Source organism: Gymnoscopelus braueri (genome assembly GCF_963280865.1).
Source record: "Gymnoscopelus braueri genome assembly, chromosome: 21".
NCBI classification, from domain to species: Eukaryota; Metazoa; Chordata; class Actinopteri; order Myctophiformes; family Myctophidae; genus Gymnoscopelus; species Gymnoscopelus braueri.
The window spans coordinates 2,587,047-2,602,621 of record NC_137623.1 but is presented as its reverse complement, the minus strand read 5'-3'; the positions used below and the strand labels follow the sequence as shown (position 1 = coordinate 2,602,621).

Below are 15,575 nucleotides of genomic sequence, written 5' to 3'. Positions count from 1 at the left end.
GGAGAAGAGATCCAGTAGAACTAAGACTAGTGGAGAAGAGATCCAGTAGAACTAAGACTAGTGGAGAAGAGATCCAGTAGAACTAAGACTAGTGGAGAAGAGATCCAGTAGAACTAAGACTAGAGGAGAAGAGATCCAGTAGAACTAAGACTAGTGGAGAAGAGATCCAGTAGAACTAAGACTAGTGGAGAAGAGATCCAGTAGAACTAAGACTAGTGGAGAAGAGATCCAGTAGAACTAAGACTAGTGGAGAAGAGATCCAGTAGAACTAAGACTAGAGGAGAAGAGATCCAGTAGAACTAAGACTAGTGGAGAAGAGATCCAGTAGAACTAAGACTAGTGGAGAAGAGATCCAGTAGAACTAAGACTAGTGGAGAAGAGATTTAGCAACACTAAAGAATAAAAGCCTGGAGATCGAGGCTAGTAGAGAAGAGATCCAGTAGAACTAAGACTAGAGGAGAAGAGATCCAGTAGAACTAAGACTAGTGGAGAAGAGATCCAGTAGAACTAAGACTAGAGGAGAAGAGATCCAGTAGAACTAAGACTAGAGGAGAAGAGATCCAGTAGAACTAAGACTAGTGGAGCAGAGATCCAGTAGAACTAAGACTAGTGGAGAAGAGATCCAGTAGAACTAAGACTAGTGGAGAAGAGATCCAGTAGAACTAAGACTAGTGGAGAAGAGATCCAGTAGAACTAAGACTAGTGGAGAAGAGATCCAGTAGAACTAAGACTAGTGGAGAAGAGATCCAGTAGAACTAAGACTAGAGGAGAAGAGATCCAGTAGAACTAAGACTAGAGGAGAAGAGATCCAGTAGAACTAAGACTAGTGGAGAAGAGATCCAGTAGAACTAAGACTAGTGGAGAAGAGATCCAGTAGAACTAAGACTAGTGGAGAAGAGATCCAGTAGAACTAAGACTAGTGGAGAAGAGATCCAGTAGAACTAAGACTAGAGGAGAAGAGATCCAGTAGAACTAAGACTAGAGGAGAAGAGATCCAGTAGAACTAAGACTAGTGGAGAAGAGATCCAGTAGAACTAAGACTAGAGGAGAAGAGATCCAGTAGAACTAAGACTAGAGGAGAAGAGATCCAGTAGAACTAAGACTAGTGGAGAAGAGATCCAGGAGAAGAGATCCAGTAGAACTAAGACTAGTGGAGAAGAGATACAGTATGTAATGTTTGGTTGCGCTCGGGTGCTGCTCTCTGAAAACAGCAGATCTACAAGCTCACAACGCATCACGCTGTGACGCGTTGTGAGCTTGTAGATCGGCTATTTTCAGCATGCAACCAAGAGTAAAATCAGCCATTATGACGCCATCAAGGCACCGCCAACAATACATTAATAGTCGACTCAATCAGCTGTAGATTTAGTCGACTATAATCTTATGACATTTAGTCGACTAAAACTAGACAACAACTAAAACATTTCAGATGACTAAAATATGACAAAAACTAAATGGCATTTGATTCAAAAGACTATGAGTAAAACTAAATAAAAAATTGCTGTGAAAATCAACACTACTGCTATGTCAGACTAGTAGAGATCTTATTGTCTTTAATCTGTTTGACACACAGGTCTGGAGACAGGGACCGCTATGTCAGACTAGTAGAGATCTTATTGTCTTTAATCTGTTTGACACACAGGTCTGGGGACAGGGACCACTATGTCAGACTAGTAGAGATCTTATTGTCTTTAATCTGTGTGACACACAGGTCTGGAGACAGGGACCGCTACGTCAGACTAGTAGAGATCTTATTGTTTTAATCTGTTTGACACACAGGTCTGGAGACAGGGACCGCTACGGCAGACTGAGACAATATGGCCGACGCTCGATGTCTCGCGACCGCGAGAGGAGAAGGAGACGTGGCAGGGACGAGGACAAGTTCAAGGGCAGCCTGTCGGAGGGCATGAAGGTCGACCAGGAGTCCTCGGGAGAGGAAGTGTGAGTGCGAGACAAGTGGTTAACCAGGAAAGGAAGCAAACATGTTAGCACTGTTCAGTGGATGCAAATGGACCGCTCTGGCCATATTGGCTAGGGCACCACGACTGACTTCGGTCATTTCGCGCACCCAATTTTTTACTATTAAAAAAATAGCAGATCTACAAGCTCATAGCGTGGCACCGAGTGCCACGCTATGAGCTTGTAGATCTGCTATTTTTTTTTAAATCTTGGAACATTTTAGCAAATCTTAGAATATACATGTTCTTTTAAGCGAACATTTGTAACTCAAACCTTTGCTTCTGGGGGATTCTACAAATGTCTTCTAAATCCTAACAGTTTTTTGAAAAAACGTAGGTTTTTATATCAGTGGTTCTCAAAACTTTTTTTCATGTCAAGGGGCCCCAAAATGACATGTATTTGGCCGCGGACCCCCATCTCAAAACATGTTGTTCCAGGGACCCCCCCAGAAGCAAAGATTTCAGTGAAAAATGTTCGCTTGAAAAAAAGAAGTATATATTCAAAGATTTGCACACATTTTCATTTTTTTTAACCATGGAACATAAGTGTTGCCATGTTTCCTAAAGGACAGGTGTGTGTGTGTGTGTGTGTGTGTGTGTGTGTGTGTGTGTGTGTGTGTGTGTGTGTGTGTGTGTGTGTGTGTGTGTGTGTGTGTGTGTGTGTGTGTGTGTGTGTGTGTGTGTGTGTGTGTGTGTGTGTGTGTGTGTGTGTGTGTGTGTACAGGTTGGACTTTGATGATGGTGAAGAGGTGGACGAAGAGGCTCTGATAGAACAGCGGCGCCAGCAGCGCCTGGCCATCGTACAGGTCTGTTCACACCTAGAGAGGAAATCACTCAGTTTATCCTCTTAAAGGATTGTAACCTCAGTTTTTGTGACAACATGTTAACCATGCTAGACGCACTGAAAACGCATAACCTTGGTTCTGTTGACTCATAACGCATGTGGGGCCGTATTTTTTCAATGACTTAAAAAAAGAATATATTTTTTACATGGAAAAACAATGAATACATAAATAAAATAAATGAAAAAAGTAAGAAAAATGAATGCAATAATGACAGAGAGACAGAGGTTTCCTAATTTGATAATAGGATACAATGTCTCATTAACCACTTAATAAACCCTATATAATGCTTTTTTGTGTAGTAATCATATTGTGTTAATTGTTTAGGAAACACATACTGTTTCACAAATCACACATTAGGACTCGGCCATACATTGTATTCTGCTTTTAACTCATTAAGTGCCAAAAATATTTCTGGCTATATCACCCCTGTGCCAAGGCCAAAAATACATTGTAAAAAAAAAGTGCTTTGGAGCCGAGATACAGCCTTTTCAGTTTTCAAGTTAAACAAGAAGTGAATGGAGCAGCAAATCTTCAAATCATCCTATCTTGGGTTCTGAACCTTTTTTTTCAAAAAAAAAAAAAAAAAAAAAAAAAAGATTATTTTTTGATTTTTTGATTTTTTTTTTTTTTTTTTTTTCAAGACGTCTCAGACGTCATTGGCACTCTGGGCTTATGAAAAACGTGACGTCTGCGACGTCATTGGCACTGAATGAGTTAATCCCTTGCATTTGAAGTTTTTTTCACGGTCGCTCCGTTTCCATCGTGTGTCCCAACGACCACAACAGAAATACAAGGGCGGGAACGAGGACAGCAACATGGCGTCGGAGCCCAGCAGTCCCCAGAGCAGCACGCGCAGCCGCTCGCCCTCCCCCGACGACATCCTGGAGCGCGTGGCGGCCGACGTCAAGGAGTACGAGCGCGAGAACCTCGACACCTTCGAGGCCAACGTCAAAGCCAAGCTGAACCTCATCGCCCAGGAGAAAGACGGTGAGAGGGAGCCTGTCGCCATGCCAACCACCTCCACCTGAAATGATGATAACCTTTACGTAACGGCTCTTTATCTGTATGAGCGTTTCCCACACTGTCTTTAGGACCGTGTGGCAACTCCAGCCTGCATTAAGTGTTGACCTGCTAAGATGCAGTGGGTGGATTCAGTCAGAAGTACTTCCATTTAAAGGAGAATTCCGGACATTTTAAGTGTTATCTTTGATGTGTCGTTACTCACCTACCGACGTAAACAGTGGCGTTGTTTTTTTCCTGAGATTCCCCTGTCGTCATTTTTTCAACCCCCTCCGTTGTCATAATGGGAGTGCGTGTCTTAGGGAAATTCGTCTATTGTAACCGATGCAAAGTAATTTTTTTTGTAGAGTCTCATGATAGTCAAACATGCGCTGAAACTTCCTGAGAGGCTACCGCTATCGCCGACCGATTTAACACTGGTTGCTTGTTTCTATAATTGGCAACACCAAGTTGCCAGGTCTGGAAAGAAACAAGCAACCAGTGTTAAATCGGTCGGCGATAGCGGTAGCCTCTCAGGAAGTTTCAGCGCATGTTTGACTATCATGAGACTCTACAATGAGTTGTAGTAGAGAAAAAAATTACTTTGCATCGGTTACAATAGACGAATTTCCCTAAGACACGCACTCCCATTATGACAACGGAGGGGGTTGAAAAAATGACGACAGGGGAATCTCTGGAAAAAAACAACGCCACTGTTTACGTCGGTAGGTGAGTAACGACACATCAAAGATAACACTTAAAATGTCCGGAATTCTCCTTTAAGGTTAATGGAGAATTTCAGACAAACCTTTTTCTGACCTTTTTATAGGATATTATTATATCCTAGGACGTGTGGTAGGAGTGGTACATGTCATAACTCCATCCTGAGTCCACCACAGCTAAAAACCAGAGTGTACGGTCCATGCTCTAGATTGCGTATTTTTATCGCGATTTTAATACATATTATTTTTGTTGATATCTGACATTCATATTGACAGAAAGCTAGCCACTGTGTTTTTGTCTCAAATGGGCCACCGTAGTGTTCACCAGCTGATCACGAGTGAAATCTGGTCTCGCGAGACTTCCGGAGGGAGGGGCTGATCTCACACAGACACCATGGAGGAAAGTCAGATATGATACAGTGGTGGAAAAAGTACTCAAATTCTTTACTTAAGTAAAAGTACCAATACTTCAATATAAAAATACTCTGTTACAAGTAAAAGTCCAGAATAAAAAATTTACTTGAGTAAAAGTACAAAAGTATTGGCATCAAAATATACTTAAAGTACCAAAATTAAAAGTACTAAATATTTGAAAATAGCCGATCTACAAGCTCACAACGCGTCGCAGCGCGACGCGTTGTGAGCTTGTAGATCGGCTATTTTCAAATAGCCTTTGTATAAAATAGGGCTAAAGTGGTTAATGTATGTTTCATTATATCATAGTTTATATCTGAAAAGTAACTAAAGTTTTCAAGTAAATGTAGTGGAGTAAAAGTACAATATTTGCCTCTGAGATGTAGTGGAGTAGAAGTAAAAGTATTGGAAATTGGAAATACTCAAGTAAAGTACAAATACCTCAAAATTGTACTTAAGTACAGTACTTAAGTAAATGTACTTAGTTACTTTCCACCACTGGATATGAACACAAAATATATATAACATTGTGATTAAAAATACGCGATCTAGTGCATGGACCGTCCGCTGGGGTTTTTAGCTGTGGTGACTCTGTATGGAGTTATGATGAATAGTTTCTACTGCACCACTCGTCCTCAGGACATAATAACATCAGATAAAGGTAAGAAAAGGCTAGTCTGGAATTGTCCTTTAAGGGGAATCCCTCTGTTACAGGGAAAGGTGTGTCGTAATTAAAGCTGCTACAGATGACCTAACGAGCTGCAACGGGAGACGCTGTTCTAAATGCATAGACTGGTCTTGCGAGCTGGCAATCACAGTTTATCCCGTTAAGACCGGGAACGCATCTGTGCCATTTTAAGATGGCTTTGGCTATTCAAAAATGGCAGATATATACAAGCTCATAGCGCACCACCGAGTGCTGCGCTATGAGCTTGTATATCTGACCTTGTAGATCTGCTATTTCTTTTTGAAAAATCGCGACCATTTGTGCAAATCTTTGAATATATATATATTTTTTAAAGCGAACATTTGTAACTCAAATCTTTGCTGTTTTTTTTAATACAAAAGTTATGTTGCTATAATATCAGTGGTCCTCAAACTTCCTTCATGTCAAGGACCACCCAAAATGATGTATTTGGCCGCGGACCCCCATCTCAAAATATTAAAGGTAGGGTAAGTGATATTTTTGGGTTAAAACAAAAAGTATTTTGTTAAAAGTTTAAAGCACTATATTGTGATAGTAATCATTGCTATAGAGTGTTTGTTCAGTAACAGGAGTCTCCCCGTCTCTCCAGCTCTTTGTTAAACAGAAAATACATCAAAATCAAAATCTCAGCCAATCAGGAAAGAGTTCCCATTTATCAGCTTCATTTTCATAGTGTTCCAGTTCCAATTTTGTCTGCTCATTTCTTAGTGTCATCACTTCCAATTTCACTTGTTTAAGCTGTATCCTGATTGAGTTCTCTATCCTGATTGGATGCAATTGGAAATGAAACTGAAACTGAAATGAAAATGCATTCTCTGTTTAATAAAGAGCTGGAGAGACAAGGAGACTCCTTTTACTGAACAAACACTCTATAGCAATGAGTACTATCAGAATATAGAGCTATTTAACACTTATTTTAACCAAAGAAAATCACTTACCCTACCTTTAAGTTCTAGGGACCCCCATGAAGCAAAGATTTGAGTAAAAATGTCCGCTTAAATATATATATTCAAAGATTTGCACACATTTTCAAAATGTGTAAAAAAATAGCAGATCTACAAGCTCTCGGTGCCGCGCTATGAGCTTGTAGATCTGCTATTTTTGAATAGCCCAAATAAATCTAAAAATGACACAGATTCCCGTCGCCTGTCTAAATGGATTAACTGGTGTGAGGATTGCAGAGTTGTGCGCTGCTGTTAAAAAAAACCAACTAGTTTTAGGGTGTTTTCCATATAATTTTGTTTCTTTCTGTTGTCGTGTGTTCATTCAGTTGCTGGCTTGTTATCCAAAGCCCTGGTGGTGTTCTCTCTGCCACCTGCAGCATGTATCAGTATCTGCAGAGTATGTGAATCAAAAAACACATGTTCCATTTATCTCTCTGCTTTTACAACATGAGCGTTTGAACCCAGGACTCATCTTCATGTCGTTTTCCCTTCCCTCTCTCTCTCTTCTGTCTTCTCTTCAGGAGCCAACCCAAAGAAGCCCTCGGCCCCCGATATGTTTACAGAGTCGGACGACATGTTTGCGGCGGACTTCGATGTAAGTCACTGAGCAACTGGTTTTGAAACTTTTTTTTGTAAAGAAATGTTAAATTTAAAGGAGAATTCCGGACCAGCCTTTTTCCTAACTTTATCTGATGTTATTATATCCTAGAACGAGTGGAACAGTTGAACATATTCATCACTCCATCCCCAGTCCCACCGCAGCTAAAAACGTGAGCGGACGGTCCTTAAGCTAAATCACGTAGTTTTGTCGCTCGAAAATAAATAAGAAATCGTTTATCTGACGTTCATGATGACAGAAACCTCGCCACAGTGTTTTTGTCCCAAATGGGCCGCCGTAGTGTTTACAAGCGGACTTGGACGAAATCACGGGTGAAATCTCGTCTTGCGAGACTTCCGTATCTGACACACACACTGATCTAACACAAACACTGATCTAACACAAACACTGATCTAACACAAACACTGTGGACAGTTTTCTGTCAATATGAACGTCAAAATATGAAAAAAATGAATTTTCGAGTGATAAAAATACGCGATTCAGCGCAAGGACCATCTTTTATGTTTTTAGCTGCGCTGGACTCGAGATAGAGTTATGAAAATGTTCTACTCTACCGCTCGTACTAGGATATAATAACATCAGATAAAGGTAATAAAAAGGCTTCTCCTTTAACACTCCCTTGTAAAAACTAGGAGCCTTTTGCTTTTATTTGATGTGATATAAAGACTGGGACAGGAAGGTATTATTGAATTGATTAGAAATAGCTCTGCTTTAGAAAGTCTGATCAAGGCAGCATTTTTTTTTTTTACTAATTACATGTAAGGATCAACGTGTGTTGCACATTAACTGTAGAACTCTTCCAGATACATGCATTGAATAGTGTTTTACAACAAGATATTTTAATTCACTCTGATACCATAGTCGATGCTCCGATCTGGATCTTAATGTCATCACTATCGATACAGAAAAATATGTGTCACATACTGACACAATGTTTGGCTTGTAGATCTGTTCTTTTTGGGCACGTTAACCGTCGTACAATAGTGCTGCTTTGATACTGACATGTTCAACTGACTTCAACATCTTTATTATTAGACAATGGACCGTTTATACACAATGATCTGATTAATGACATGGGGGGGGGGGGGGGGAGGGCCCAACCGTCTCTAGACACACGATGTCACATGGACCCGCTAGACTCCATCGATAAGCTCAGACCTTACTGATTTACGGCTCTCCATACATTCAGAAATGGGTCCTTAATTTAACCAGGTTTCATCTCCATTCCTAGTAACAACAGCCCATGGCTGCTAAGACATGCAGTGGAAAGGAGTGTTAAATGTGCAAGGCAACTGTATCCAGTAAATGCAATCTTTTGTCTGCCCAGTTGATGCTCATACATGCGTTCCCAAGGAGCAGAATGCATGGATTTTTTTGGAATTGTGAGCTTGTAGATCGGCTATTTTCGGTCATTGCTTATATTAAGATTAAAAGAGTATTTGAAGTGGTCAAAATAGCAATAGAATGCATGTTTAGAAGTATCTAACGTAAACATGGATGGTCTCAGAAATGTTATAAAAGCAAAGTTTAAAGCATCAACCTGTGATTTCTTCAACTGGTTGGGCTGTATGTAGAACAGCATTAACATACGGTTTTAGAATGATCATACCTAAACGACATCGTTACACTTTCAGTCATGAGATCGTATTAGTGCTTCATTCCATGAGAATGGGCGCTGTGCCACTAAGCTAACTGTAACATTATTATTATGTAAATGCAGAGTGCCACTAAGCTAACTAACTTTATGTTAATACAGAGTGCCAGGATGAGAGCAGCAGGTGTTGGGAAGGACTTCAAGGAGAATCCTAACCTCAGGGACAACTGGACAGATGCTGAGGGCTACTACAGTAAGCTTTCCCTTCATAAAGCCTCATTTATATTTTACATTCATACTGACTGTAGCTTGACACAAAGTAACAGGTTTTCTACTGGGTTGGGCTCCGTTGGAGTTGGGGGGGGGGGGGGGGGGGGGAGTCCTGGGCTGGACGCGGATGTGGAGTGACTTTCTGATCCTGGTTTGTGAAATACAGTTTTGACCATCTCACTTCTACAAACTATTCTACCAACTCCCCCATGTAGGCCTATCCTGAAATGTTGAATTATCGTACCGGGGGCTTAAAATGATCACTGCCTTGAAGCAGGCAACGTCCTGGAACTGGACTGTCAAACACAAGCTGTGTTTTTAATCCCTCCAAGTACAGATCTCAGAATCGGATTTTCTTTTTCAACCCGAATTATGAAAAGCCAAACCGGATTCCGAAACCAGCAACCAGCGGATTTGGTAAATTCACGCACCTTTTGTTGATATGGCAAAGTTATCGTACATTTGGGCATTATTAACCCATTAAGACCTGGAACGCATCTGTGTCACTTTAGATGTCTTTGGGTATTCAAAAATAGCAGATATACAAGCTCATAGCGTGGCACTCGGTGCCGCGCTACGAGCTTGTAGATCTGCTATTTTTGAAAAATCTTGATTTTTTTTTTTGATTTCTTTTCAAAAAACTGTTAGGATTTAGATTTTTTTAAAGAATCGCCTCAGGTCTTAATGGGTTAAAAATTTCATTTTATTTTCTATAAGTTAGAGTAGCCAATTATTAGCCTTCGTCCTACTCCTCCCGCCCAACACTCCGCGCTGACGGGTGCCGCCCCAGCCTGTAGGAGTACGTGCAATGACCAGTATCACCCTCCTCCCTGCCCGGCTTCCCTAGCCTGGCGTGGCCAGACAATATCACACCACACACTGTGTGGATATTAGTCTGGTCCCTATACCATCGATTTTTTTCCAAGGGGCGGTTACAAAAAGGACTCTATTGGTTAGACCTAAAACCAATCAGAGCAGTGCTTCCTGCTACGTCACACACAAGCGCCGGTGCTGAAAGAGTAAACAACGAAAGCTAGCTCCACTCAGTATTTAGTCTGGTAAACAGATGAAACTATTCTTAACACATCTTTCTTTTCAACAAAAGCTTTAAGGGCAATTGTTTGTTCGTCTTTTAGAAAAGAAATATTTTCTAACGCGTTTACTGCCGATGCTATGGCGGCGTCCATCTCTGTTGTGAAAAACTGAAAATGAGTCTCCTGCAAGGACCCCCATTATATTATATTGTATAAAATATGTATTTTTTCATAGATTTCATAGGCAGCTTCATAGACTTGTTTGACAGTGGATTCGTGTTAATGTGTATTTCCAGACATTAAGCCATGCACTTAAACCCTCAATCCTTAGTAAACCTGACCTTTCACTCTGACCTTTTCCCCCCCCCTACACCAAAGATCTTCGCCGAAAATAGCAGATCTACAAGCGCACAACGCAGCGCTTGTAGATCTGCTCTTTTCTGGCGAAAGTTCTCCTCAGAATAGGGATGGATGCTTGGTTGAAGTGTTTTTTGACGGACCCCCCTGTAGTAACTCTGAGGACCCCCTAGGGGTCCCGGACCCCTTGTTGAAGCCCCACAGGGGTTAACATCTTTTCTGTTCTGGTCTACAGGGGTCAACATCGGGGAGACGCTGGACAAGCGCTACGACGTGTACGGATACACGGGCCAGGGCGTGTTCAGCAACGTGATCAGAGCCAGGGACACCGCCCGCGCCGGCCAGGAGGTGGCAGTCAAGATCATCAGAAACAATGAGCTCATGTGAGTCCTTCAAACGTTGGCCGTGAAGTCATGTCAGCAGAGAGTCAGTGTAATGAACAAAATGATCTCATTGTACCACAACAATGAATCAAACATTTGGTCTCTATACATATGTCTACACTTTTAAATCATGTAGGCTGCCCTAAAAGAGGGGTTTAAAAGGTATTGTAAGTGATCTTTTTTTGGTTAAAATAAAACATTTATTTAAAAAAAAGTTAAAGCTCTATATTCTGATGGTAATCATTGCTACAGAGTGTTTGTTCAGTAACCAGAAAACCCATTTATCAGTTCCAGTTCCAGTTGTGTCTGCTCACTTCTTTATATGTCGTCACTTACAATTTCACTCGTTTATCCTGATTGGACAAAATTTGTCACAACCTGAAAGTGCATTTTCCTTTACAAAAACATTGGAGAGAGAGAGAGCTATTGAACACTTATTTTAACCCAATAAATGATCACTTACTGTCACACTGGGGGCGGCAGTGGCTCAGGGGTAGAGTGGCCGGACGGAAGCCGTGAGGTTTCCAGTTCGATCCCGGGCTCTCCCAGAAGAGTTACTGTCGAAGTAACTCTTCTGGGCTTTGCCTTGAGCAAGACACTGAACCCCTAATTGCTCTCGATGAGCAGGTTGGTGCCTTGCATGGTTTCCTCTGCCATCGGTGGGTGAATGTAATGCACAATCTATGTAAAGCGCTTTGGATAAAAGCGCTATATAAATGCACCATTTACTATTTACCATTTACAGTGATGTTGTATGATACTTCCATAAATAAGACAGAGATGTTGTAATGATACTTTAATAAATAAGATAGAGATGTTGTATGATACTTCCATACGTAACACAGTGATGTTGTATGATACGTCTTCCAGGCAGAAGACGGGTCTGAAGGAGCTAGAGTTTCTGAAGAAGCTCAACGACGCCGACCCAGATGACAAGTTCCACTGCTTGCGTCTCTTCAGACACTTTTACCACAAGCAGCACCTGTGTCTGGTGTTTGAGCCCCTCAGGTACGTAGGAAACAGGACCCCCTGGAAGTAAGGTCTGTCGTAATCCTGACATAATCACCTAATTGCAATTATTGGAGGTAATCGCAAATTATTGTTGCATAATTGTTTCCACGTGGAAAAATGTTGATACGTTTTCAAATTTTTCTTTCTCCAAAAAAAAATAGCAGATAAATAGCTGATCTACAAGCCCTACAACACGTCACAAAGTCTCACTTGGTTGTTCTCACCTGCAGCATGAACCTGCGGGAGGTGCTGAAGAAGTACGGCAAAGACGTGGGCCTCCACATCAGAGCCGTGCGCTCCTATTGCCAGCAGCTGTTCCTGGCCCTCAAGCTGCTGAAGCGCTGCAACATCCTCCACGCCGACATCAAGCCGGACAACATCCTGGTGAGAAGGAAAACATTCAAGTCTTGTGTTCACTAATCGGCATAAAGTCCTGGAAACGTGTTCAGTACGACTGTAGGTCTGTCACAATTATGACATAATCGTTTGCATAATCGTCATAATTAATAATCGATTATGCAATTTTCAAATATATAAAAAAAAAAAGCTGATCTACAAGCTTACACGTGACGCGTTCTAAGCTTGTTGATCAGCTGTTTCAGCTTTTTTTTAACATGTATTAAATTATTAAATATGTCAATAATTTCTTTGTATATTTCAATGATGTGTCATATCTGCCCTGTGTAATTAAGGCTTCACGTGTTCAATGCCAAACACACGATTAAATCGTTAATCGCAACTATTTGAGTGACAATGAATGGTCTTCTTAAATGTGTAATGGTGACAGGCCTATGTGAGTGGTGTTCTGTTCTCTGACGTCATAAACCAGAGTTCCAGTTGAACCATTATGCTACAACACCAGTGGTTCTCAAAGTGGGGTCTGTATAGTTAAACATGAGTAAAAGATGTACCACTTAATTCATATTTCATGCTTTGGCTATTAAAAAAAAAAAAAACAGATCTACAAGTTCACGGCGCGTCATGAAGTGACGCGCCGTGAGCTCGTACGTCTGGTAATTTTTGAATGGTCTTAAATGTTGGTGAATAATGTGAATAACATAGAATGTTTTAACACAAATCTTCTCTTCTGGCGGGACCCTGGGCTCAAAACCTTTTCAGATGGGGGTCTGCGGCCCAAATACAATCAAATCAATTTGGAGGTTCTTGACACGACAAGGTTTGAGAACCACTGTGCTGCGCAGTACAATCCTCCGTGTAAAAACACTCTTAATGCACCAGTAAAGATCCCTTTGGGTCCATCATTGTTACACTCTGAGTTAAATGAACACTGAGGATTGTATCACTGTGTATGTGGATGATGTGATATATTATGTTCATAGTAATTAGATGCTCATAGCGGTCGTCCTAAATGAAACATCTCTCTCTCTCTCTCTCTCTCTGGGCTCCAGGTGAACGAGTCAAAGACTATCCTGAAGCTCTGTGATTTTGGCTCTGCGTCGCACGTCGCCGACAATGACATCACGCCCTACCTGGTGAGCAGGTTCTACAGAGCGCCAGAGATCAGTAAGTACATGAACCCGCAGTTCCAACAACTGGACTCGGATCGTTTTTTTTCTTTCTCGTCCAAGATAGCTTGTAGATCTGCTATTTCTGGCAAATTCTCCCCATTTAATCCGGGAACGCGTCTGTCATTTTAGATTTATTTGGCTATTCAAAAATAGTAAATATAGAAGAGTGCCACGTTATGAGCTTGTAGATCTGCTAGGTGGTGCAAATATTTATTTATTTTTTATGCTGACATTTCGAACTCAAATCTTTGCTTCTGGGAGGTCCCTGGAACTAGATATTTTACAAATGTTGGCTTTAAAAAATATATATTCCAAGATTAGCAAAAATTTCCATGATTTTTCTAAAAAAAGCAGATTACAAGCTCATAGAGCGCTCTCGCTTGTATATCTGCAATCTTTTAATAGCCAAAGACATCTTAAAATGACACAAATTATGCTTTCCCGGTCTTAACACATTGACTGCCAATCGCGTAGACCTACGCTAAGTGGTGTTTTTTTTATTTTTTTTAAGTTCACATTGCACTTTTTTTTCACTTTCGATACGACACATTTCATTGTAGCACCACCGGAAACGGAATTATCCGGGATCCGGTTTTGCCGATCCCATCGGCCTCCATTCTAAAGCGGACACTAAAACGCCATTTCCTCGTTTGTAGTTTTTCTCGTCGCTGATCGCTGTTTAACATAAACCTTTGTAACTACAAGATGGCGACTGGGTTTTTGAAGGGGATTTCACTGGGCGACGCAGTCGGATCGCCGCTGTGTTTACAAACAGTTTTATGCTAATAGATCTAAAGGGATTTAACGAGGTCTGTGGCGACGTGAATAAAACAAAAAAATAACAATAAAACGCTGGCACTGGTGAGTACATTATGAGATTAAACTCTGGCGTGGAATGTGTTAATGGGTCAATAACACCCGTACTGTTTATTTTTATTTGTATTATTATTCAATCTTATTCAGCCTGTGTTTTTACTGATAAATACTCTATTTGCAGCACTTATTCTGGTCTGGTATTTGTGTCAAAGTTGTCATTTATTTTAATTTTTTGCTGACCATTTATCAGTTATTAATAAAGCGGTGTGTTTGTGTGTGTCTCAGTTATAGGGAAGCCATATGACTATGGCATTGACATGTGGTCTGTGGGCTGCACTTTATACGAGCTCTACACCGGGAAGATCCTGTTCCCCGGCTCCTCCAACAACCATATGGTCAAACTGGCCATGGACCTGAAGGGCAAGATGCCTAACAAGGTACCATTGCATCACAAGACCAGGGGTCTTCAACAGGGGGTCCGGGACCCCTAGGGGGTCCTCAGAGTTACTACAGGGGCTCGGCCAAATCTTTGTGTGATATGATTTCTTTTTTTTTACCGTAACCACTTGAACCGTAACATTCCTTTTCTGAGGAGAACTTTAGCCAAAAATAGCAGATCAACAAGCTCACAACGCCTCGCGTAGATCTGCTATTTTTGGCAAAGAGGTTATAGGTGCAGAGGGGAAAAAAGAGCAGACCAAGTAAACAAAAAAAAAGTAAACAAAGAGTTGAATCTAAAACCACAATTTTATACAATATAGAGGGGGTCCCTGCTTCATCTGTCTCTCTCTCAGCTAGGGGGTCCTTGGCCTGTAAACGTTGAAGACCCCTGCCCTAGACACAGTGCAAGGTATCTTTTCTCTCCCTTTGGTGTAAAGGCCTTCCAGATGATGCAACGCTGTGTTTTTCCTTCCTCAGATGATCCGTAAAGGCCTGTTCAAAGACCAGCACTTCGACCAGAATTTAAACTTCCTGTACATTGAAGTGGACAAAGTCACAGAGAGGGTTTGTTGCTGCTTCTTCACTTCACTTTTCACTCCTCCTAACTCATTCAGTGTCAAGTAAATACATAAATAAACACTGAGGTTTTCTCTGTGCTTACACTAAGTGTTTTTTCATTTCGACCGTCCGTTCTCTAGTTATTGGCCGTTGAACATGGCATGTTTCGCCAAACATGCAGAGGAAAACACAGGAGGCGAGATACAAGAAGTTGATTACCGTCTCCTACCGGCTAATGTAAACGGTAGGAGACACAAAGTAGACTCTTTGTGTCTCCTACCCTTTCATCAAATGATTGTCTCAGGAATGCGACAAAAACAAAAAAATCTCCATGAATTCAAGGCTCCATGGGGGTGTGTAATTGATGGAAAATAA

At 41.2% G+C, this 15,575-nt stretch overlaps 1 protein-coding gene across 1 annotated transcript in view; it reads left to right on the top strand.

Annotated features, from left to right (window-relative positions):
• Nucleotides 1-15,575, top strand: part of prpf4bb (pre-mRNA processing factor 4Bb) — a 31,446-nt gene that overhangs the window by 12,756 nt on the left and 3,115 nt on the right. The window contains exons 7-17 of the mRNA XM_080417990.1: nt 1,780-1,941; nt 2,683-2,764; nt 3,589-3,790; nt 7,110-7,183; nt 8,964-9,054; nt 10,698-10,845; nt 11,716-11,853; nt 12,087-12,240; nt 13,266-13,380; nt 14,487-14,638; nt 15,120-15,206. Coding sequence (XP_080274116.1) covers nt 1,780-1,941; nt 2,683-2,764; nt 3,589-3,790; nt 7,110-7,183; nt 8,964-9,054; nt 10,698-10,845; nt 11,716-11,853; nt 12,087-12,240; nt 13,266-13,380; nt 14,487-14,638; nt 15,120-15,206 — 1,405 coding nt within the window. The remainder of the gene's footprint in view (nt 1-1,779; nt 1,942-2,682; nt 2,765-3,588; nt 3,791-7,109; nt 7,184-8,963; nt 9,055-10,697; nt 10,846-11,715; nt 11,854-12,086; nt 12,241-13,265; nt 13,381-14,486; nt 14,639-15,119; nt 15,207-15,575) is intronic.